General features: G+C 44.4%; 1 protein-coding gene across 1 annotated transcript in view; it reads left to right on the forward strand.

Annotated features, from left to right (window-relative positions):
* Window positions 1–1,336: 1,336 nt before the first annotated feature.
* Window positions 1,337–22,174, forward strand: part of LOC138762358 (formin-2-like) — a 439,633-nt gene continuing 418,795 nt past the window's right edge. The window contains exon 1 of the mRNA XM_069936126.1: window positions 1,337–1,748. Coding sequence (XP_069792227.1) covers window positions 1,337–1,748 — 412 coding nt within the window. The remainder of the gene's footprint in view (window positions 1,749–22,174) is intronic.

The raw sequence follows: 22,174 nt of genomic DNA on the forward strand, positions 1-22,174 counted from the left end.
ACTTCCAGTTGCCTAAATTCAACATCATCATTTTCACTTTGGACAGCCAATCTCCGAAGGTCTCTAAGCATTTCAATTCTTTTTCGACGGCAGACCCAATCATTCCCCTACACTACCTTCTTGCACCTTATAGAATTTTTCCTCACCCTCAATAACTTTGACATGTCAGACTTTCCCCAAGTCAAAGTGGTAGTCTTGTATGTCTGAATGGGTCTGTGCTATGCTTGCCATTTTGGTTTTGTGGAGGAACCCATGATATAAGCCTGCACAGGTGAGGCTTCTCAACTCTTCATCTGTTACATTGATGACTACTTTGGCACTGGTGTAGCAGGCCAGGTAAACCCCACACATGATGGGCTGATTTGCCGTAGTGAACAGCCAGTGTGGCAGGGCACAGGGGCTCTTTCCCCCTCCCCAACCATGCAGAAGTTCCAGGCTGCAGGATTACATTGCCTGGGGAATGGCCAGGCCACTTGGGAGCATTATGACATCACTTCCGTGAGCCTGTTGCCTCCCCTAAAAAGGAATGTGTGCAGTTTTTAAATGGCAGTCACTGGTTTACTTGCTTGGTGTGGACAGCATTTATTTCAGCAGCTCTGCCTTTAGCAGGGCTACAGTGGTGACCCTGAACTGGTTCTAACATTTTTTAGAACCCACAACACGCAGCAAGATGAATCCTGCAGACTTGTCCACAGCCCAAGTGGCTGTCACCAATGGATCTCCCCTGCAAGCGTCCACTTGCTGCCATTTTGGGCAAACCAGTCAAACAGCTGGCTGTAACTTGCAGAATCACAGTTCGCACTGCGAGGAGCAACAGGCAAGGACAGGAAGTTCTGGCAAATGGGCCCTGCCACAGCAGCGAAAGTCGCCCTATTTGTCAACAACCCACCCGTGGATAGCAAGTACACTAGGTTTAAATGGTTTTTGCTCAAATCATTTGGACTTAGTTGGCATGAAAGGGCTGTTCGTGTGCTTAACATGCAGGGCCTAGGTTATCTCAACTCCTCAGAACTGATACAGGAGCTAGTGGTCCTTGCAAATGGATACACAGTGCTTCCTGTTTGAGGCCCTGTTCCTTTCCAAGTTGCTGGTCCATATTGCCACTGCAATCTCCAACATGGACTTCACTGAACCGCACCTCTTGGCAAGAGGACTTTTCTGCATGACTCCAAGAAGCCCAGATTTTTTCCAAAATTGATCTGGTGAAGGAGTACCTCCAAATCCCAGGGCACCAGGACAACATCCAGAAGATGGCAATAATCACCTTGTTTGGTCTCTGAGTTCCTGAGAATGCCATTCGGGCTGAAAAAGTTTGGCCCAAACATTCCAGCGCTTCATGGAAGTTGTGGCAAAAGACCTGGAGGGAATTTTCATGTTCCTGGATGACATCTTCATTGTCAACCCAGACGCCAAGATCTACAAAGAACATTTAAAATGGCTGTTTTCCCGGCTACAGACTTTAGGGCTAACCATCAACTCGTCCAAGTGCCAGTTCAGTTGGTTCACCATTGACTTCCTTGGGCACTACATCTCCAGTGAAAGGACAACCCCTTTGTCTGACAAGGTCGAGGCCATTTGGAATTTTCCTGGGCCCAAAACCCTCAAAAGTCAGCAGGAATTCCTTGGGATGGTGAATTTCTATCATCACTTCCTCCAAGGAGCAGCAGCCACAATGTGGCCTCTCTTCAACCTCTTTAAGGGAGGAAACAGGGAGCCCAGCTGGTCTGCGGAGGCACTCCAGGCATTTGGTGAGACAACAACACTCTCCAAAGCCATGTTCCTGGTACACCCAGAACCGGACTCATCCCTGACATTAACCACAGACTCCTCAGACCAAGCAGTGGGTGCAGTGCTTCGCCGGTGGGTGGGCCGCCGGTGGGTGGGCCGCCGGTGGGTGGGCCGCCGGTGGGTGGGCCGCCGGTGGGTGGGCCGCCGGTGGGTGGGCCGCCGGTGGGTGGGCCGCCGGTGGGTGGGCCGCCGGTGGGTGGGCCGCCGGTGGGTGGGCCGCCGGTGGGTGCTTCGCCGGTGGGTGCTTCGCCGGTGGGTGCTTCGCCGGTGGGTGCTTCGCCGGTGGGTGCTTCGCCGGTGGGTGCTTCGCCGGTGGGTGCTTCGCCGGTGGGTGCTTCGCCGGTGGGTGCTTCGCCGGTGGGTGCTTCGCCGGTGGGTGCTTCGCCGGTGGGTGCTTCGCCGGTGGGTGCTTCGCCGGTGGGTGGGCCGCCGGTGGGTGGGCCGCCGGTGGGTGGGCCGCCGGTGGGTGGGCCGCCGGTGGGTGGGCCGCCGGTGGGTGGGCCGCCGGTGGGTGGGCCGCCGGTGGGTGGGCCGCCGGTGGGTGGGCCGCCGGTGGGCGGGTCTCTTCAGCAAACAACTCCGACCACCTGAACTGAAGTACAGCGCTTTTGATTGCGAACTGTTGGATACAACTGCCATATGCCATTTCTGGTACATCCTCAAAGGCAGTGTGTTCACAGATTACATGGCCCACAAGCCGCTGGTGCAGGCACTAGGCAAACTCTTGGACCCCTGGTCAGTGAGGCAACAATGGCACCTTTCGTACATCTCCGAATATACAATGGACATCCGTCACGTAGCGGGGAAGTCCAATGTGGTAGCTGACGCACTGCCATGCCAACGATCTGAAGTGATAGGTTGCATAGACACAGCTCAGCTTGCCAAGGACCCAGCTGAAGATGCTGACACACAGGCATACTGCACCGCTATCACCAGCCTACAAATTGAGGAATTTTCATCGGACCCAGAAGGCCCAACGCTCCTGTGCGATGTCTACAGACAATTCTTGCCCGTGACCAGGAGATGGCAGGTATTCAATCAAGTACATGGACTCATTCATCCTTCCATCCAGTAAACAGTCTGCCTCATATCAGACAGGCTCGTGAGGCCCGGGCTTTGGCTTGAATTTTCACTATGGCCCACTGCAACATTTCCCACCTGCAGTGGACAGGTTCAACCATCTGCACGTGGACATTGTAGGGCCCCTTCCCATCAGGGGTTGAGGTACCTTTTCATCATGGTTGACCACTTTACACACTAGCCAGAGGCAGTGCCCATGCCACCTGGGAAATCGAGACTTGGGCGAAAGCCTTTACTTCAGAGTGGGCCGCCCATTTTGGTGTCCCTATATAATTTCTGACTGGAGTGACCAGTTTACCTCTTCCTTCTGGGAAACCATGACCAAATTCTGAGGCAGCCAGCTACACCACACAACTGCCTACCACCCCTAATCCAATGTGCTGGTAGAGCACTTTCACCATCTAAAATCAGCTCTCAAATCATAGCTGCATGTGCCCAACTGGATGGATGAACTCTCATGGGTCCTGCTGGGCTTCACACAGCACCTAAAGAGGGCCTCCCCCACCTCATCGGCAGAAATGGTCTGTCACACCACTCTCCATCCTGGGTGACACTGGATGGATGAACTCTTATGGGTCCTATTGGGCATCCGCACAGCACCTAAAGAGGGCCTCCCCCACCTCATTGGCAGAAATGGTTTATGGCACACTGCTCTCCATCCTGGGTGATGTCCATTTCAGCTCCATGGAACCACCACTGAAAGCTTCGGACATCCTACAGTGGCTGAAGAATCACATAGCCCATTCACATTCTATCGCCACTAGTGGGATGCCAGGTAGCCATGTCCCAGAAGAACTCAAAGCCGTGGACTTTGTAAGACAGGGCAAACCATATAACCCCCCCCCCCCCGAAGGACCTTTCAAGGTATGAGGGGAGGTGGGGGGGGGGGAGTTGTATATACTCTAGACATTGGAAGCAGGCATGACATGTTTACAGTCGACCACCTTAAGAAAGCACACTTGGTACGCTACGGCGCTGGGGAGTGCCTGCCCAAAGATGATCTCCCAAACCTCACCCAGAGACTGTGATTCTGGGGGGGTGGGGGGGGGGTGGTGGTGTAGCGAGCAGGGTCAACCCCACACATGATGGGCCGAATCACTGTAGTGAACAGCCAGCGTGGGTACAGGCCCCCCCCCCCCCCCCCCACCATGCAGAAGATCCAGGCTGCAGGAATGCATTGCCAGGGGAATGGCCAGGCCTCACAGCAGTATTATGACCATCACTCCTGTGAGCTTGTTGCTGCCCCTAAAAAGTAAAGTGCGTGGTTTGAATTAACAGACTGGTTTACTTGCTTGGTGTGGACAGCATTTGTTTCAGCAGCTCTGCCTTTAGCTGTGCTACACTGCCTCATGCACTTATGATGAGCTCGTCAGCTCTTTATCCACTTTGTTGCTAACTTTCACCCCAATCTTAAGTTTACTCGGTCCATCTCGGGTGACACTTCCCTTTATCCATCTCTATCTCTATCTCTGGAGACAAATTATTTACAGATACAAACCTGTCAACTCCCAAAATTAACTTGACTACAGCTCTTCACACCCTGCCGCCTGTAAGGATTCTGTTCCTTTCCCTCACTTTCTGTCTCTATTGAATTTGCTCTCTGAATTAGGTCTTCCATTCCAGTTCATCAGAGATGTCCTCCTTCAAAATAAATGTGGCTTCCCCTCTACCCCCATCAACTCAGCTCTCTCCTACTCTGATGCCAGATGCCACAAGGGCATCACCCCACCAGCCTCTGTATTCAACATATTATCCTCTGCCCCTCTGTCACTTACAAAATGATCCCACCACCAGACACAATCTCCCCATCTTCCCATTTCTGCCTTCTGCAGGGACTGCTACCTCTGATTTCCCTTGCCCCCTCCTTCCCATTAATCACCCCTTGGTACCTACCCTTCTGCCCACACTACCTCCCTCACCACTATTTGAGGCCACAAACTGTCCTTGCAAGTGAACCAACACTTCATTTTGTCAATCTGTGGGAGTCATCTGCATTTGGTGCTTCTGTTGGGTCTTCTCTGCACCAGAGAGACTTGACTCGGATTGGGAAATCAATTCATTGAGCACCTTCACTCTATCCACAGTAATGGTTGAGATCTCCCAATGGCCAACCATTTCAGTTTTGCACCTGACTCCCATGCCAACATGTCGGTCTATGGGTTAATTCATTGCCAAACTGATGCCACCAGCAAATTGGAGGAGTAACACTTAATATTCTGTCTGGACACTCAAACTGGAGGCATTAACATTGACTTCTCTGGTTTACATTGGGTGATTTCCCTTTCTCATCCATTCCCCATCCCTGTGTCTCCTTTTCTCCAGCTCTCCAACCACTTCCCTCTCTATTCAGGGAGGTATCCCCTCCCCCTGTCACTTATCAGCTTTTTTCCCCTCTTGTCCCCTCTCATCCATATCCATCTATGACTTCTTGCCTGGGTTCCTCCCCTGTCCTTCTCTCCAACATTTAATTTGGGTGTCTGCCTGCTTTTTTTTTTCTCAAGCAGGAAATGTTGGTTATATCTCTATCTTTTCCACATACTGTTAGCGCTGGTTCTGCCCACTCCCTCCAAGAATACTTCTGCACCATCATAAATCAAAGTATTGAGTATAGGAGTTGGGATGTTATGGTAAAGTTGTAGCAGATGTTAGAGACCAGACTTGGAGTATTGTATAGAGTTTTAGTAACCTAACTACAGGAAAGATATCAGTAAGAGTGCAGAGAAGATTTTCTAGGGCTTGGGGAACTGAATTGCAAGGAAAGGTTAAACAGGTTGGGATTTTATTCCCTGAGGCACAGATAAATGAGGGGAGAATTGGTAAAAGTATACAAAATTATGATGAATAGAGATAAAGTAAATGGGATTTTTCCATGGATCTTGGGTGAGATTAAAAACTAGAGGGAACACTAGATTGAGCCTCTACACACAGTAGTGGGAGCATGGAATGAGCTGTTAACTGAATTGATAAATGCAGGCTAAATTTTGACAAGAAAAATTTGGACAGGTTGTGGCCTGGATGCAGATCATTGGGACCAGGCAGAAACCTAGTTTGGCAAAACCTAGGGCTGAAGAGCCTGTTTCTGTGTTGTAGTGTTCTCTGGTTCTAAGAGGACATGAGTGGGACGGCACAAAGAATAGAAGCTGGGAAGTGATGAGTGGAAGGGATGGCTCTCTGAAGAGGGAAGGGGTGGACAGTTAGAGGAAAGGAGACAGGGATAGGGTCAGAGAGACAGGGGAGGGCCCAATAGACACTGAGAAATCTGTTTCTGTCACCTGGTTTGAGTGTGTAAAGACAATATTGGGTGCTGTTCCTCCAATTTGTAGGTGGCCTTTGTTTAGCAGTGCATGAGGCCATGGTCAGACATGTGGGAGTGGGGTGGAGATTTGAAATGTTTGGCCACTGGGTGGTCTCAGCTATTTTAGGGGACAGAGCAAAAGTGCTCAACAAATCTATCTCCCAGTCTGTCCATCTCTCTGATGCACAGCAGGCCTCAATGAAAGCATTGGGTGCAGTAGATGACCCCTGCAGATTCACCTGAGGTGTCACTTGGAATGATTGTGTGTGGCCCTGAATGGGGGTGAGGGAGGAGGTGTGGCCACAATTGTAGTATTTTCTGCAGTCGCAGATTCTGTTGAACAGTTGTTCCAAATGTGCATGCTTAGTCCTCATTTATGTGCCATTTCCCACAGCAAAGATTGGTGTAGGAACCCTAAATGTGCCATCCTATTACTTTCCCACTTTGAGGGCCAGCACTCAACTATTGCAAAAGAAATGTATCTAAAGTCTTGTAGCCTAGATATTGGCAACTGGGCCCACCAGCTATCGGGCACCAAATGGAAAGGGCTAAAGGGGTAGCAACTTGTAATAGGTGATGCATATAACAGGAGGGGTGAGATGGATCATGCGCTATTTAGTCAGAAGGCATACACTGTCAAAATAAAGCTTCCCCCAACAATTCCCTTCACCCTCTTTTCACATCTCTATCAAAAATTAAAATGCTGGCTGATCCACAATGTGAACATTTGGTTGGGGAACTAACTCTGAGATACCATCATCAAAGTGCCACCATGCTGGAAAATCTCCCATGAAGGTTTTCTCCTTGGTCAGTAATTTGTAGTTTAGTGTTTCTATTCAGATTTGTACCCTTGTCTTGAGTAATTTTAATTGTGGTGACATGGTGGTCTTGAAACCCTGTCTGCATTTGTCGACTCTGTCCATGCCATAACATTTCTCATGGATGTGTAAGACCACCTGGATGCATCCCCGATCCAAACACTGGCACCTCCTGGACTACATCCTGGTGCGAGAAAGTGACAAACAAGATGTGCTCCACACCAGGGTCATGCCTAGCGCGGAATGCCACACTGACCACCGGCTGGTTCGCTGCAAGCTCAACCTTCACTTCAAGCCAAAGCCCAGGAACAATAAAGCCCCCAGAAAGAGGTTCAATGTTGGAAAACTGCAGTCAGACGAAGCGAGAGGAAACTTCCAGGCAAACCTCAAAGCAAAGCTCGACGTTGCAACCCGCCTCACGGACCCGTCCCCTGAAACCCTCTGGGATCAGTTGAAGACTACCATACTGCAATCCACTGAAGAGGTACTGGGCTTCTCCTCCAGGAAAAACAAGGACTGGTTTGACGAAAACAGCCAGGAAATCCAGGAGCTGCTGGCAAAGAAGCGAGCTGCCCACCAGGCTCACCTTACAAAGCCGTCCTGTCCAGAGAAAAAACAAGCCTTCCGTCGCGCATGCAGCCATCTTCAGCGCAAACTCCGGGAGATCCAAAATGAGTGGTGGACTAGCCTCGCCAAACGAACACAGCTCAGCGCGGACATTGGCGACTTCAGGGGTTTCTACGAGGCTCTAAAGGCTGTGTACGGCCCCTCACCCCAAGTCCAAAGCCCGCTGCGCAGCTCAGACGGCAAAGTCCTCCTCAGCGACAAGATCTCCATCCTCAACCGATGGTCAGAACACTTCCAATCTCTTTTCAGTACCAACCGCTCAGTCCAAGATTCCGCCCTGCTCCAGCTCCCTCAACAGCCCCTAAGGCTAGAGCTGGATGAGGTTCCCACCCTGGATGAGACATATAAGGCAATCGAACAACTGAAAAGTGGCAAAGCAGCAGGTATGGATGGAAGGCTGGCGGCAAAACTCTGCATGCCAAACTGCATGAGTTTTTCAAGCTTTGTTGGGACCAAGGTAAACTGCCTCAGGATCTTCGTGATGCCACCATCATCACCCTGTACAAAAACAAAGGCGAGAAATCAGACTGCTCAAACTACAGGGGAATCACGTTGCTCTCCATTGCAGGCAAAATCTTCGCTAGGATTCTACTAAACAGAATAATACCTAGTGTCGCCGAGAATATTCTCCCAGAATCACAGTGCGGCTTTCGCGCAAACAGAGGAACCACTGACATGGTCTTTGCCCTCAGACAGCTCCAAGAAAAGTGCAGAGAACAAAACAAAGGACTCTACATCACCTTTGTTGACCTCACCAAAGCCTTCGACACCGTGAGCAGGAAAGGGCTTTGGCAAATACTAGAGCGCATCGGATGTCCCCCAAAGTTCCTCAACATGATTATCCAACTGCACGAAAACCAACAAGGTCGGGTCAGATACAGCAATGAGCTCTCTGAACCCTTCTCCATTAACAATGGCGTGAAGCAAGGCTGTGTTCTCGCACCAACCCTCTTTTCAATCTTCTTCAGCATGATGCTGAACCAAGCCATGAAAGACCCCAACAATGAAGACGCTGTTTACATCCGGTACCGCACGGATGGCAGTCTCTTCAATCTGAGGCGCCTGCAAGCTCACACCAAGACACAAGAGAAACTTGTCCGTGAACTACTCTTTGCAGATGATGCCGCTTTAGTTGCCCATTCAGAGCCAGCTCTTCAGCGCTTGACATCCTGCTTTGCGGAAACTGCCAAAATGTTTGGCCTGGAAGTCAGCCTGAAGAAAACTGAGGTCCTCCATCAGCCAGCTCCCCACCATGACTACCAGCCCCCCCACATCTCCATCGGGCACACAAAACTCAAAGCGGTCAACCAGTTTACCTATCTCGGCCGCACCATTTCATCAGATGCAAGGATCGACAATGAGATAGACAACAGACTCGCCAAGGCAAATAGCACCTTTGGAAGACTACACAAAAGAGTCTGGAAAAACAACCAACTGAAATACCTCACAAAGATAAGCGTATACAGAGCCGTTGTCATACCCACACTCCTGTTCGGCTCCGAATCATGGGTCCTCTACCGGCACCACCTACGGCTCCTAGAACGCTTCCACCGGCGTTGTCTCCGCTCCATCCTCAACATCCATTGGAGCGCTCACACCCCTAACGTCGAGGTACTCGAGATGGCAGAGGTCGACAGCATCGAGTCCACGCTGCTGAAGATCCAGCTGCGCTGGATGGGTCACGTCTCCAGAATGGAGGACCATCGCCTTCCCAAGATCGTATTATATGGCGAGCTCTCCACTGGCCACCGTGACAGAAGTGCACCAAAGAAAAGGTACAAGGACTGCCTAAAGAAATCTCTTGGTGCCTGCCACATTGACCACCGCCAGTGGGCTGATAACGCCTCAAACCGTGCATCTTGGCGCCTCACAGTTTGGCGGGCAGCAGCCTCATTTGAAGAAGACCGCAGAGCCCACCTCACTGACAAAAGGCAAAGGAGGAAAAACCCAACACCCAACCCCAACCAACCAATTTTCCCTTGCAACCGCTGCAATCGTGTCTGCCTGTCCCGCATCGGACTGGTCAGCCACAAACGAGCCTGCAGCTGACGTGGACTTTTTTACCCCCTCCATAAATCTTCGTCCGCGAAGCCAAGCCAAAGAGAGAAAGAGAAAAGGTAGGAGAAAGCATTTTTTTTTGCGGGGAAAAAAATGCAATAAAATTTATCGGGAATGCGCCAACTAGTCTGTGGGTTGATGCAGGTGATCGTCTGAAATTGAAAGCTGCTGGAAGTATGCCACCTTTCGTTCGAATGCCTCTTTTATTGTCCTGAAGCATAATTCTAACTTTTTCCAATTACTGCATGACCTGCTGAAAGTTTCCAGAATTTTGTTTGCATTTTGTATCTTTCCAGCATCAGTTCTTTTGCATTTTTATCATCAAGAAATGTATTATTTTTCATTACAAGCAAAGTAACGGGAGCTGTTATGATTCAGCACCTTGGTCAGGTCTCTTGTCCCAGCTTTTAACCAAGAGAGTGACATTTTTCCCACTGGCTTTTCAAGGGCAGAAATTGAATTGCTGTTTGCTTGACCTCAACTTGGGTAGGAAGATCTTAATGATATATTATCTAATCTGGTTATATTTTACAATGAAAAGATCCAATTACCACGATTAAGTGTACTTCCCAAGCAATGTGTATTTGAAAAACTGCAAACTTGCAAAAATCTAGTCAATATTTGGGTCACTTGTAGGGAGTAAATCATTGCAAGTGAAAAAGCAAAATATGCAGTTCACACCAAGTTTGTTAAAATTCATGTTATCTGTTTGTATTGTATAAATCTCAGTAAACATCAGGTTTTATTGTGATTAATAACAATGTTTTGAAAGAATTGTATATTTTACAAATAAAGATTGACTACATCCCTAGTATGTTTTAAAGCACACAGGTCAAATTTGGCCCGCAAAATCATATTAAATATATATTAGAGTTGGCCCGCTGGCCACCGCGCCAGTATAGCACATGCACAGCAGCAGGCACTACCTTAGTAGTTTATAGCACTTCCACAGCAGGCACAGCAGTACACCGATATAGTTAACGGGAAAGTTAATTAGATATTCACAGCGGCGCCGATACGACGGACCCGCCGCCCAGCCCCGACGGACCCGCCGCCCAGCCCCGGCGGACCCGCCGCCCAGCCCCGGCGGACCCGCCGCCCAGCCCCGGCCGACCCGCCGCCCAGCCCCGGCCGACCCGCCGCCCAGCCCCGGCCGACCCGCCGCCCAGCCCCGGCCGACCCGCCGCCCAGCCCCGGCCGACCCGCCGCCCAGCCCCGGCCGACCCGCCGCCCAGCCCCGGCCGACCCGCCGCCCAGCCCCGGCCGACCCGCCGCCCAGCCCCGGCCGACCCGCCGCCCAGCCCCGGCCGACCCGCCGCCCAGCCCCGGCCGACCCGCCGCCCAGCCCCGGCCGACCCGCCGCCCAGCCCCGGCCGACCCGCCGCCCAGCCCCGGCCGACCCGCCGCCCAGCCCCGGCCGACCCGCCGCCCAGCCCCGGCCGACCCGCCGCCCAGCCCCGGCCGACCCGCCGCCCAGCCCCGGCCGACCCGCCGCCCAGCCCCGGCCGACCCGCCGCCCAGCCCCGGCCGACCCGCCGCCCAGCCCCGGCCGACCCGCCGCCCAGCCCCGGCCGACCCGCCGCCCAGCCCCGGCCGACCCGCCGCCCAGCCCCGGCCGACCCGCCGCCCAGCCCCGGCCGACCCGCCGCCCAGCCCCGGCCGACCCGCCGCCCAGCCCCGGCCGACCCGCCGCCCAGCCCCGGCCGACCCGCCGCCCAGCCCCGGCCGACCCGCCGCCCAGCCCCGGCCGACCCGCCGCCCAGCCCCGGCCGACCCGCCGCCCAGCCCCATGTGGCTGGACGTTGTGGGTCACCTCCGCGTCTCCTTGAGCTTCATCTGTGGGCGGGTGCTGCTGGGCATCGGACTTTCCGCTGGGGTGGAGGTGGTGGACGAGTTCCACCGCTCTCACGGTATTCCCGGTGAGATGGCGAGACCAGCGGGGACTCCTTGGGTTGCTGGCGGTGGTTGCGGCCAGCGGAGGCGGGGGTGGAGGAGGGAGAGGGGGCGGGGGTGATGCCGCTCGGGTTTGCTGGCTGGGCTGGGGAGGGCTCCCTGCAGACCTCCGCTCCCTGGCATGCTTCTCGGCAACGTGCAATCCTTGGCTTAAAGGCTAGAGAAAAATATTATTTATTGAATATTTTATTTCTTATTTGTTAATGCTTCTTATGGAAAGTGTTTAACCAAAACTATTATTAAACATTTATTTTAATAAGAAAAAGTTTAACATTACATATGTTGAGAGAAAACATGCAGATGTTGTTGAAAATTTTCAATAAATATTTAGTTCGGCCCTCGACTTAGTCCAAGTTTTTAAATTTTGGCCCTCGGTGAATTTGAGTTTGACACCCCTGTTTTAAAGGGTGGGAGGAAACTGGAGCCTCGGGAGGTTTTTTTGGGGGGGGGGGAGAATCCATGCAACCACTAGAACGTGCAAACTCCTTACAGCGTGGGCCTCATGGTTGTTGCTTTTACAGCATTGTGCCTCCAGTGCTACCCACATTTGAGATATGGCGCTCAGTTTGATTGTTTTTTTTTATTTCCAAAGAAATGACGTAGTATTCGAGGCAACTCGAAGGAAAACCAACAGGCTGATTTCTGAGATGAGAGGTGTCCCATATAGTGAGATTAAACAAGTTGGATCTGTGTTCTTGTAGAAATGATAGGAGTGTGGATTCTGGAATGTGATAAGATCCTCCTGAGAATGGCAAAGCTAGTGTTTACATTGACAAGAAAATCTCAAATGTGGGATACCATTTTAAGATGAGGGGTTGGTTATTTAAAACTGAGTTTTGGAGAATATTCTTTTGCATAGTGTTGTGAATGACCAGAATTGTCTTCCCAAAAGATTTGTGTGGACTCTATCATTGGAGGTATTTAATTTTGGGGCAGATTTTTTATTTAACTTAGGGATTTGCCCAACCAGAGAAGTTAAGTAAAAATACAATGCTGGAGAAACTCAGCATGTCAAATAGTGTACTTTATATAGCAAAGATAATGAATCATAACCATTGAGGCCTTCAAGTAGTTGAGGCCTGGAGCAGATGAATCTTAATCATATTTTTTAAAAAGCTAAAGGCTGGGGGTGTGGCAGGATGGCATAGGGAGAAGATGTGGAAAACTCCTCTCCTGGCAGAATTAATGCTTGACTTTTTAAAAACTTTAAAATAGTGAACAGTTTTAAAACTCGATGTCTGAAATAATAGCTGCAAAAAAATCTAAAACCGACTGCAAAAAAAAAAGTTATAACTGAAGTTACAGTGATGAAAGAAACTGAGCTGACCTTGAAGACTCCACCTCTGATCCTGGTTCCTCTCCAGCCACAATCTACTAATCTTCCTCGGGTAAGGATTCAAACTCCAGCACCACCTTCTTGGGGAGCTTGAAGATGGCACTGGAGCACGGAAAAAAATTATAGAAATAACTGTAGAATCAAAGCACGTGCGCACTACGGAAGTGATAGTCAGAGTTTGCAGACCCGACTTCAACTGCGGTAGCAGGTCAAACGAGGGACAAGCAGAGAGCCTGTATACAATTTAAACAATTGGTTACATCTACAGAAGGTAGGAGTGGAAGAGGAAAGTCTTGTGCCACAATCACAGGGAGAGGAATCAGAAGGAGGGGAGATCAATATATGTAAGGTAAAATGGGTGCCTATTATGTTACCCCAAAACCTCTTAATCCACAGACTTTTGAAAAAAAATTGATTCAATTAGTGGAAAAAAAACAGATGCAAAATTTGCAGAAGTGGAAGCAGATTTTACTTCTCGGAGATATAAAAGATACGACTGTAATGAAGACAGACATGGCAAAGTGTATTAAAACTGTTGATAAAATTAAAATCAAAGTTCAAAAATTTGAAGAAGACTTTCAGGATTGTCGTATGGAGGTAGAAGAGTGTAAAGATACAGTTAACAAGATAGAAGATTCTTTTACGGTGTGGGAAATTCAGAAAAAGGATTTATTGCAAAAAGTTGATATGTTGGAAAATCAGAGTAGAAGAAACAATGTAAAAATTGTTGGTTTCCCTGAGGACTTTGAGGGCACTAAATCCAGTACAGTTTTTTCAAAATTGATGCCTGAAATTTTCCAACCGGAGAATTTTCCAAATGGATTGAACTTGATAGAGCACATGGAGCTCTTTTTTAAAATTTAAAAAAAAAAAATTTCACACTATGAACCATACTGACCAAAATACACACAAACATTTCCCTCTTGAATATACACAGTCATTTTCTCCCCTTTACCCCCCTCCATTCCCTCCCTCCTTCACCCCCCCTTCCCACCCACTCAACGTTCAACATATGATATATTAAACCCACTAAACAATGTTATCACACAATGAAAATAAACAAGAAATTTGTGTCATCTACTTTTACGTACTGGGTCAGTTCATTTTGTCTTCTTCTGTCATTTTAGGGAGTGGAGGTGCGCGGTAAGACTTCTCTGTTGTGTTCCATGTACGGTTCCCAAATTGGTTCGAATACTGTGTTATTTCTTAAATTATATGTTATTTTTTCCAATGGAATACATTTATTCATTTTTATGTACCATTGCTGTATTCTCAGGCTATCTTCTGATTTCCAGGTTGATATAATATATTTTTTTGCTACAGCTAGGGCTATCATAATAAATCTTTTTTTGTTCTCCATCCAAGTCGAGTCCAAGTTCTTCTTATATAACTTAGAAGAAAGATATCTGAATTTTTTGGTATGTTGCTTTTTGTGATTTTATTTAATGTCTGATTTAGATCTTCCCAAAACTTTTCTACTTTCTCACATGCCCAAATTGCATGTACTGTTGTTCCCGTTTCCTTCTTACAGTGAAAACATCTATCTGATACTGTTGGGACCCATTTATTTAACTTTTGGGGCACGGTGTATAGCCTGTGTAACCAATTATATTGTATCATGTGTTACCTCGTGTTTATTGTATTTCTCATAGTTCCGGAGCATAGCTTTTCCCATGTTTCATTCTTTATCTTTACGTTTAGATCTTGTTCCAATTTTTGTTTGGGTTTACAGCTTGTTTCCTCGTTCTCTTTCTCTTGCAGTTTGATATACATGTTTGTTATAAATCTTTTAATTATCATTGTGTCTGTAATCACATATTCAAAATTGCCTCCTTCTGGTAACGTCAGCCTGCTTCCCAATTTGTCCTTCAAGTAGGTTTTCAGTTGGTGGTATGCAAACATTGTACCATGAGTTATACCATATTTGCACTTAATTTGTTCAAAAGATGATAATTTATTTCCCGAAAATCAATTTTCTATTCTTTTGATCCCTTTTCTCTCCCATTCTCTAAAAGAAAGGTTATCTATTGTGAAGGGGATTAGTTGATTTTGTGTCATTATTAATTTTGGAAGTTGATAATTTGTTTTTTTCCTTTCTATGTGAATCTTCTTCCAAATGTTGAGCAGATGGTGCAGTACTGGTGAATTCCCATGTTGTACCAGATTTTCATCCCACTTGTATAGTATATGTTCAGGTACCTTCTCCCCTATTTTATCTAGCTCTAATCTGGTTTTTCCCTTGTTTGATACAAATCTGATAGGTATCTTAATTGTGCTGCTCTATAATAATTCTTAAAATTTAGTAGCTGTAAGCCCCCTTGTTTATACCATTCTGTTAATTTATCTAGCGCTATCCTCGGTTTCCCCCCCCTTTCCATAAGAATTTCCTTATTATTTTGTTTAGCTCCTTGAAGAATTTCTCTGTTGGGTGAATTGGTAATGATTGAAATAGGTATTGTATCCTTGGGAAGATATTCATTTTAATGCAATTTACCTTTCCTATCAGTGTTAGTGTTAAATCTTTCCAATGTTCTAAGTTCTAATTTAATTTGTATAGATGGCCTAGATTATTATCGAGTTGAATACCTAGGTATCGGATTGCTTGTGTTTGCTATTTAAATGGTGATTCTTTCTTAAACTTTGTGAAATCCACATTATTCATTGGCATAGCTTCACTTTTATTTATTTGCGTTGATCTTGTACCCCGATACTTCTCCATATTCCTTCAATTTCTTATGTAATTCTTTTATTGATAATTCTGGTTCTGTTAAGTATACTATGATGTCATCTGCAAATAGACTGATTTTATATTCCTTCTTTATTTTTATCCCTCTTATTTTATTTTCTGTTCTTATCAGTTCTGCCAATGGTTCTATAGCTAACACGAACAGTGAGGGGGCTAGTGGACATCCCTGCCAGTTGACCTGCTTAATTTAAATTGGTTTGATATATATCCATTTACTGTCACCTTCGCCAATGGTCCCTTATTATGCTTTAATCCAATTAATATATTTCTCTGGTAGGTTGAATCTCTGTAGTACTTTGAATAAATAATTCCATTCTACTCTGTCAAAGGCTTTCTCTGTGTCTAAGGCAACCGCCACTGTTGGCGTCTTGTTTCCTTGTACTGCATGGATTAAGTTAATGAACTTACAGATATTGTCCGTTGTTCGTCTTTTCTTAATAAATCCAGTTTGATCTAGTTTTACTATTTTTGGTACACATTCGGCCAATCTGTTTGCTAATAGTTTAGCTATTATCTTATAATCTGTGTTGTGTAGAGATATTGGTCTATACGATGCTGGTGTTGGTGGATCTTTCCCCGTCTTTGGTATTACTGTAATTATTGCTGTTTTGCATGAATCTGGCATGTTTTGTGTTTCTTCAATCTGGTTCATTACTTCCAGGAGAGGAGGAATTAATAACTCTTTAAATGTTTTATAGAATTCTTTTGGGAGTCCGTCCTCTCCCGGCATTTTATTGTTCGGTAGTTTTTTTTAATATATCCTGTATTTCCTCTGTTTCAAATGATTTCATTTGTTTTGCTCCTCTTCTTGCAATTTCGGTAGTTCAATTTTAGCTAGAAATTCATCTATTTTGTCTTCTTTCCCTTTGTTCTCAGTTCTATATAATTGCTATCAATTTCATTGATCTCCATTGGGTTATATGTAATTTGTTTGTCCTTTTTCCTTGATGCCAATACCGTTCTTTTAGTTTGTTCTGTCTTAGGCTGCCAAGCTAGTATTTTGTGCGTTTTTCTCCAAGCTCATGATACTTCTATTTTGTCTTCATTATGTTCTTCTCCACCTTATATGTTTGTAGTGTTTCATATTTTATTTTTTTGTCCACCATTTCTCTTTTTGTTGTATCTTCCCTCGTTGCTAATTATTTTTCTGTACTTGCTATTTCCCTTTCTAACTGTTCTATTTCCCGATTGTAGTCCTTCTTCATCTTAGTTACATAACTTATTATCTGCCCTCTGATGAACGCTTTCATTGCATCCCATAGTATAAATTTATCTTTAGCTGATTCCGTATTTATTTCAAAGTACATTTTAATTTGTCGCTCAATGAATTCTCTAAAATCCTGTCTTTTAAGTAGCATGGAGTTTAATCTCCATCTATATGTTCTCGGTGGGATGTCCTCCAGCTCTATTGCTAATAACAGGGGTGAGTGATCTGATAACAGTCTAGCTTTATATTCCGTTTTTCTAACTCTCCCTTGGATGTGGGCTGACAACAGGAACAGGTCTATCCTTGAGTATGTTTTATGTCTACCTGAATAATATGAGTATTCCTTCTCCTTTGGGTGTTGTCTCCTCCATATATCCAAAAGTCGCATTTCCTGCATCGATTTAACCATAAATTTGGTTACTTTGTTCTTTCTGCTAGTCTTTTGTCCAGTTTTGTCCATCTTTGAGTCCAAATTAAGGTTAAAGTCCCCTCCTATCAGTATATTCCCCTGCGTATCTGCAATTTTCAAAAGGATATCTTGCATAATTTTTTGATCCTCTTCATTGGGTGCATATACATTGAGCAAATTCCAAAATTCTGAATATATCTGACACTTTTTCATTATATACCTCCCTGCTGGATCTATTATTTCCTCCTCTATTTTGATTGGTACATTTTTATTGATTAGTATAGCTACTCCTCTGGCTTTTGAATTATATGATGCTGCCGTTACGTGCCCTACCCAGTCTCTCCTTAATTTCTTGTGTTCCACTTCAGTTAGATGTGTTTCCTACACGAATGCTATATCAATTTTTTCTTCAGTAAATTTAACAGCCTCTTCCTTTTGATTTGGTTATGTATTCCATTAATATTTATAGTCATATAGTTCAACATGGCCATTTCATACTTTGTTTACCTCTCATTTCCATTTCCTCATCACCACCTTTCCTCCTTATCCATTTCTGTTTTCTTTTTTTGAATGCACTGTAAGACAACACTTCTAAAACATAATATATTTCCACTATTCCCACATCTAAAATTCCCTTAACCCCAAATGTCCCCCCCCACCTCTGAGTTGCCCGTTGTCCCTTGCCAGGCAACCACAACTCCCCTCTCTATTTGAATTGCAAACCCGCTCACAAGCGTCAACTGATTTCGCAGTGACTGTTATTCTCTCCCACCCAACCCCCTCCAGAAAAGACTTTTATCTTCACATATAACAAAGCTCATCCTCTTAATTCCCCCCTTGCTTCCTTTCTTCCCTTTTCTTCCCCTTCTTAGTTCTTAACATTATTTTTCTTCTTTATATGAAGTTTGTCTTCATTCTTGTTCTTGTTACATCTCTTCATCTCTCTTTCTGTTTTGCAGGCCTTCTGCAAATTCTCGTGCTTTCTCCGGATCTGAGAACAGTCTGCTTTGCTGCCCTGGGATAACTATTTTAAGCACTGCTGGATGTCTTAACATAAATTTATAGCCTTTCTTCCATAGGATCGATTTTGCTGTGTTAAACTCCTTCCTCTTTTTCAGGAGCTCAAAACTTGTCTGGGTAGAAAATCTTTTTTTGACCTTTGTATTCCAGTGGCTTTTTGACTTCTCTCATTTTTTTCATTGCCTTCTCCAATATATTTTCTCCTGTCATATATCTCAGGAATTTTACTAGAATGGATCTTGGTTTTTGTTGTGGCTGTGTTTTTGGGGATAATGTTCTGTGTGCCCTTTCTATTTCCATTCCTTCCTGTATTTCTGGCATTCCTAGGACTCTGGGAATCTATTCTTTTATAAATTCTTTCATATCTTTGCCTTCTTCATCTTCCTTAAGGCCCACTATCTTTATATTGTTTTTCCTATTATAATTTTCCATTATATCCATCTTCTGAGCTAACAACTCCTGTGTTTCTTTAACTTTATCAGTTTCTTCCAATTTTCTTTTTAAGTCGTCCACTTCCATTTCTACGGCTGTTTCTCATTCTTCCATCTTGTCTACTCTTTTCCTTATTTCTGTCATGACCAGCTCTAATCTACTCACTTATTCTTCTGTATCTTTTATTCTTTTTATTTCACTAAATTCTGTGTCTGCCATTCTTTTACTGCTTCCATATATTCTTGAATTTTTAAAAAATCTATGTACTGTCCATTCCCTTTATCTTCTATTTCTCTGTGCAGAGCTTGATGTTCTCCTTCTTCTGTGTCTCCTCTAGGGTTTGTGTCGTCTTCTTCTTTTCCTTGTATCTGTGTCTCTTCTGATTTTCTTGTTGGGCTGTTTGTCTCAGTTTGTTGGGTTTTTTATATGGTGTCTTGATGTTGGTCCTCTTCTTCTGGGCTGGTTATCTGTTGTATCTCTGATTTCCTTTTTTCATTCTCATCCCTCCTGCTTCTGTTTTTTTCTGTATCTTCCTGCTGGGAGCCCTGCTGTCGGATTTTTCTCAGCTGTTCAAGCTGTGGAGTTCCACTCCACAGCTGGTCCCCCCCTCCCGTCAGTGTTGTCTTTGTCATGCGCATCACGCAGGTGCGATTCCTCGCGCCTGTGCGGTTGCAGACCTCTGTTTGGCTCCGTGAGCCATCTTTGTAGTCCTGTGTTCAGTGGGTTGCGACCCTGCGGGGTTTCCACTGACCTCAGGGAGTGGGCTCCTCCCTCCATGGCGAGTCCCTGCCTCTTCGTACAGGTAAGGCCTTCACCTTTCTCTTCCAGCGTCTTTCCTTCTTTTCTTCCCGTTGTTTTTGGCTTTTCTTTCTTTGGTGCCATTACCTTCATACCTTTATTTTTTATTTGTTGTGGTTTGTGTGTCTGTGGCTTTGTTTTTCCCTCACTTTTTTCCTTCTTTTCTGGAGAGGGCTGGTATTCTCCTACTGGCCACTACTCCATCACGTGACTCCCACATGGAGCTCTTAAAGAAAAAACCATATCCAGGACAACCACCGTGCTCTATTTTGATTAAATGTTTACGTTATCAAGATAGAGAAATTATTTTGAAAATGGCAATTCAAAAAGCCAGATTCAGAATAACAGAGTATTTTTCTAAGCAGATTTAAGTAATGAAATTTTTTAAAAAGAAAAGAATTTAACCCAGCAAAGTTAGTTTAGTGGAAAAAGGGATATAAATTTGCTTTTTGATACCCAGCAGTTCTTGAGTTTTTTATGGACAATTTCAAGCACAATTTTTTGCTAATGAATCTGAAGCTTTGGAATTTGCCAATTCATTGCCTAATATTAAGCAGAATGGAAGACAATGTTATTCATCTCAACAAATGGAAGGGGATCAAGGAAAATCAAAAGGAGGGATTCCTGCAGGAAGACAGCGACTGAGGTTCAAGTTGAAATTGATGATAATCAAGTCAATAGAGACCTTGAAGAAGCTCATCATACTTGACCGATTTTAAATTAAATTGTCTGGGGAGGTGGATTTTCTTTTTCTGCATTCCTCTTATGGGGGTGGGAGCCACTTCTCGTAGTTAAGGGAGTTAGTGCTGACCTAATCAGCGCTTTTGGGTTTTTTCTTATTATTTGGGATTTCTTACTTTCTATCTTTGGAGATGTTATGTGTTTTGAAAGTTGGCTGTGAAGACGAGGCAATCCGGTGTGGAGAAGGGAGCTGAGTATTCTTTACATTATATTATGGCAATGCATAGTTTGAATTGTGTAATGTTTGATGTGAATGGGCACAATAACCCAATTAAAAGGAAGAGAGTTTTAACTTGTATTTTAGAAGTTGAAATTAGATATTGCTTTCCTGCAGGAAACCCATTTAACTGAGAAAGAACATAAGTTCAAATTGTAGCTATTTTAATTAAGTTTCCATTTAAATTGCAATAAACAGTTATTGGTAAATTGTGAAATTTATTCAGAATCCTAGATTTTTATGAATGTGTATGCACCTAATACAGATGATGAAAAAATTATTCAAGATGTTTTTCTTAATCTGGTAGAAGCAAATGGAAATGTAATAATTGGTGGCAATTTTAATTGTTACTTGGATCCAATTTTGGATAAATCTACAAAGTCTTTAATGCAAACAAAAAAAACAGCTAAGAGATTATGGATGCTAATGGAAGATTATAATTTGGTGGATATTTGGAGGAAATTGAATCCTAGAGAGAGAGATTATTCATTTTATTCTTATTGGTTGCATTCTTATTCTAGAATAGATTTCTCTTTAATTTAAGATCATTTACAAAGAAGAATTTAATATGTACAATATCAACCTAGAATTGTATCAGATCCATTCACCACTATTGATGTCATGTTTGAGCTCTGATGGAATTGATTCAATTTATAGATGGAGATTTAATTCATCATAATTAAAACATGTAGAATTTTGTGACTGAGAGATCAAATACAGATGTATTTAGATGTAAATACTAATTCAGTTGATAATAAATATGCTTTGTGGAATGCATTAAAATCTTATTTAAGGGGCCAAATAATAAGTTATTTGACTAAAAATAAATAAATAAATCTTAAGGAAGATTAGAGAAAAAGGAAATAGCATTTTTGGAAAAAAAATTACAAAAAAAAATCTGAAAAAGAGATTGGAATTGACAAATAAAAAAATACATTATGATTCAATTCAGACATTTCGGACTGAGAAAATATTTGACAGAACTAAGCAAAAATATGAATTAGGAGATTGAGCACATAAAGTATTAGCTTTGCAATTGAAAATGGAGCAAGCGTCAAGAACTATTAATTCTGTCAAAAATAATTTAAAAAATACTTATAAACTACAGTTATAAATGCATCTTGTAAAGAGTATTATACTAAGTTATATTCTTAATCTTTAAATAATGAAGGAGAAATTAATTAATTTTTTTTTTTAACAGAAGCTTAAATTTCTATCTTTGAATTGCCAAGCTTGAAAGAATTTAGATTCTCCATTATTTTGAAAAAAGTTAAGGCTTTAAATTCTATGCAAAATAGTAAATCTCCCAGCAAAGATGGGTTACGTCTGAATTTTATATAAAAAAAATTAAAGACTTATTAATGTCTTTATTAATGCAAGTATTAAAACGTGACAGAAATGCGTTCATTACCAGAATCTTTTTCAAATGCTGTGATAACAGATTTATTAAAACCTGAGTCTTAGAGTCCTAATCATTATTAAATGTTGATTATAAGATTGTTGCTAAAGTTTTGGCTAATAGATTGAATAAGTATTTACCTGAGTTGGTTCCTTTAGATCAATCTGGATTTATTATATAAAGATATTCTATGGACAATATAGCTAAATTAATTAGTCTAATTCATAGCTCTCAGAAGAAATCTAACTTA

The sequence above is a fragment of the Narcine bancroftii genome, chromosome 4 (assembly GCF_036971445.1).
Source record: "Narcine bancroftii isolate sNarBan1 chromosome 4, sNarBan1.hap1, whole genome shotgun sequence".
Classification (NCBI taxonomy): Eukaryota; Metazoa; Chordata; class Chondrichthyes; order Torpediniformes; family Narcinidae; genus Narcine; species Narcine bancroftii.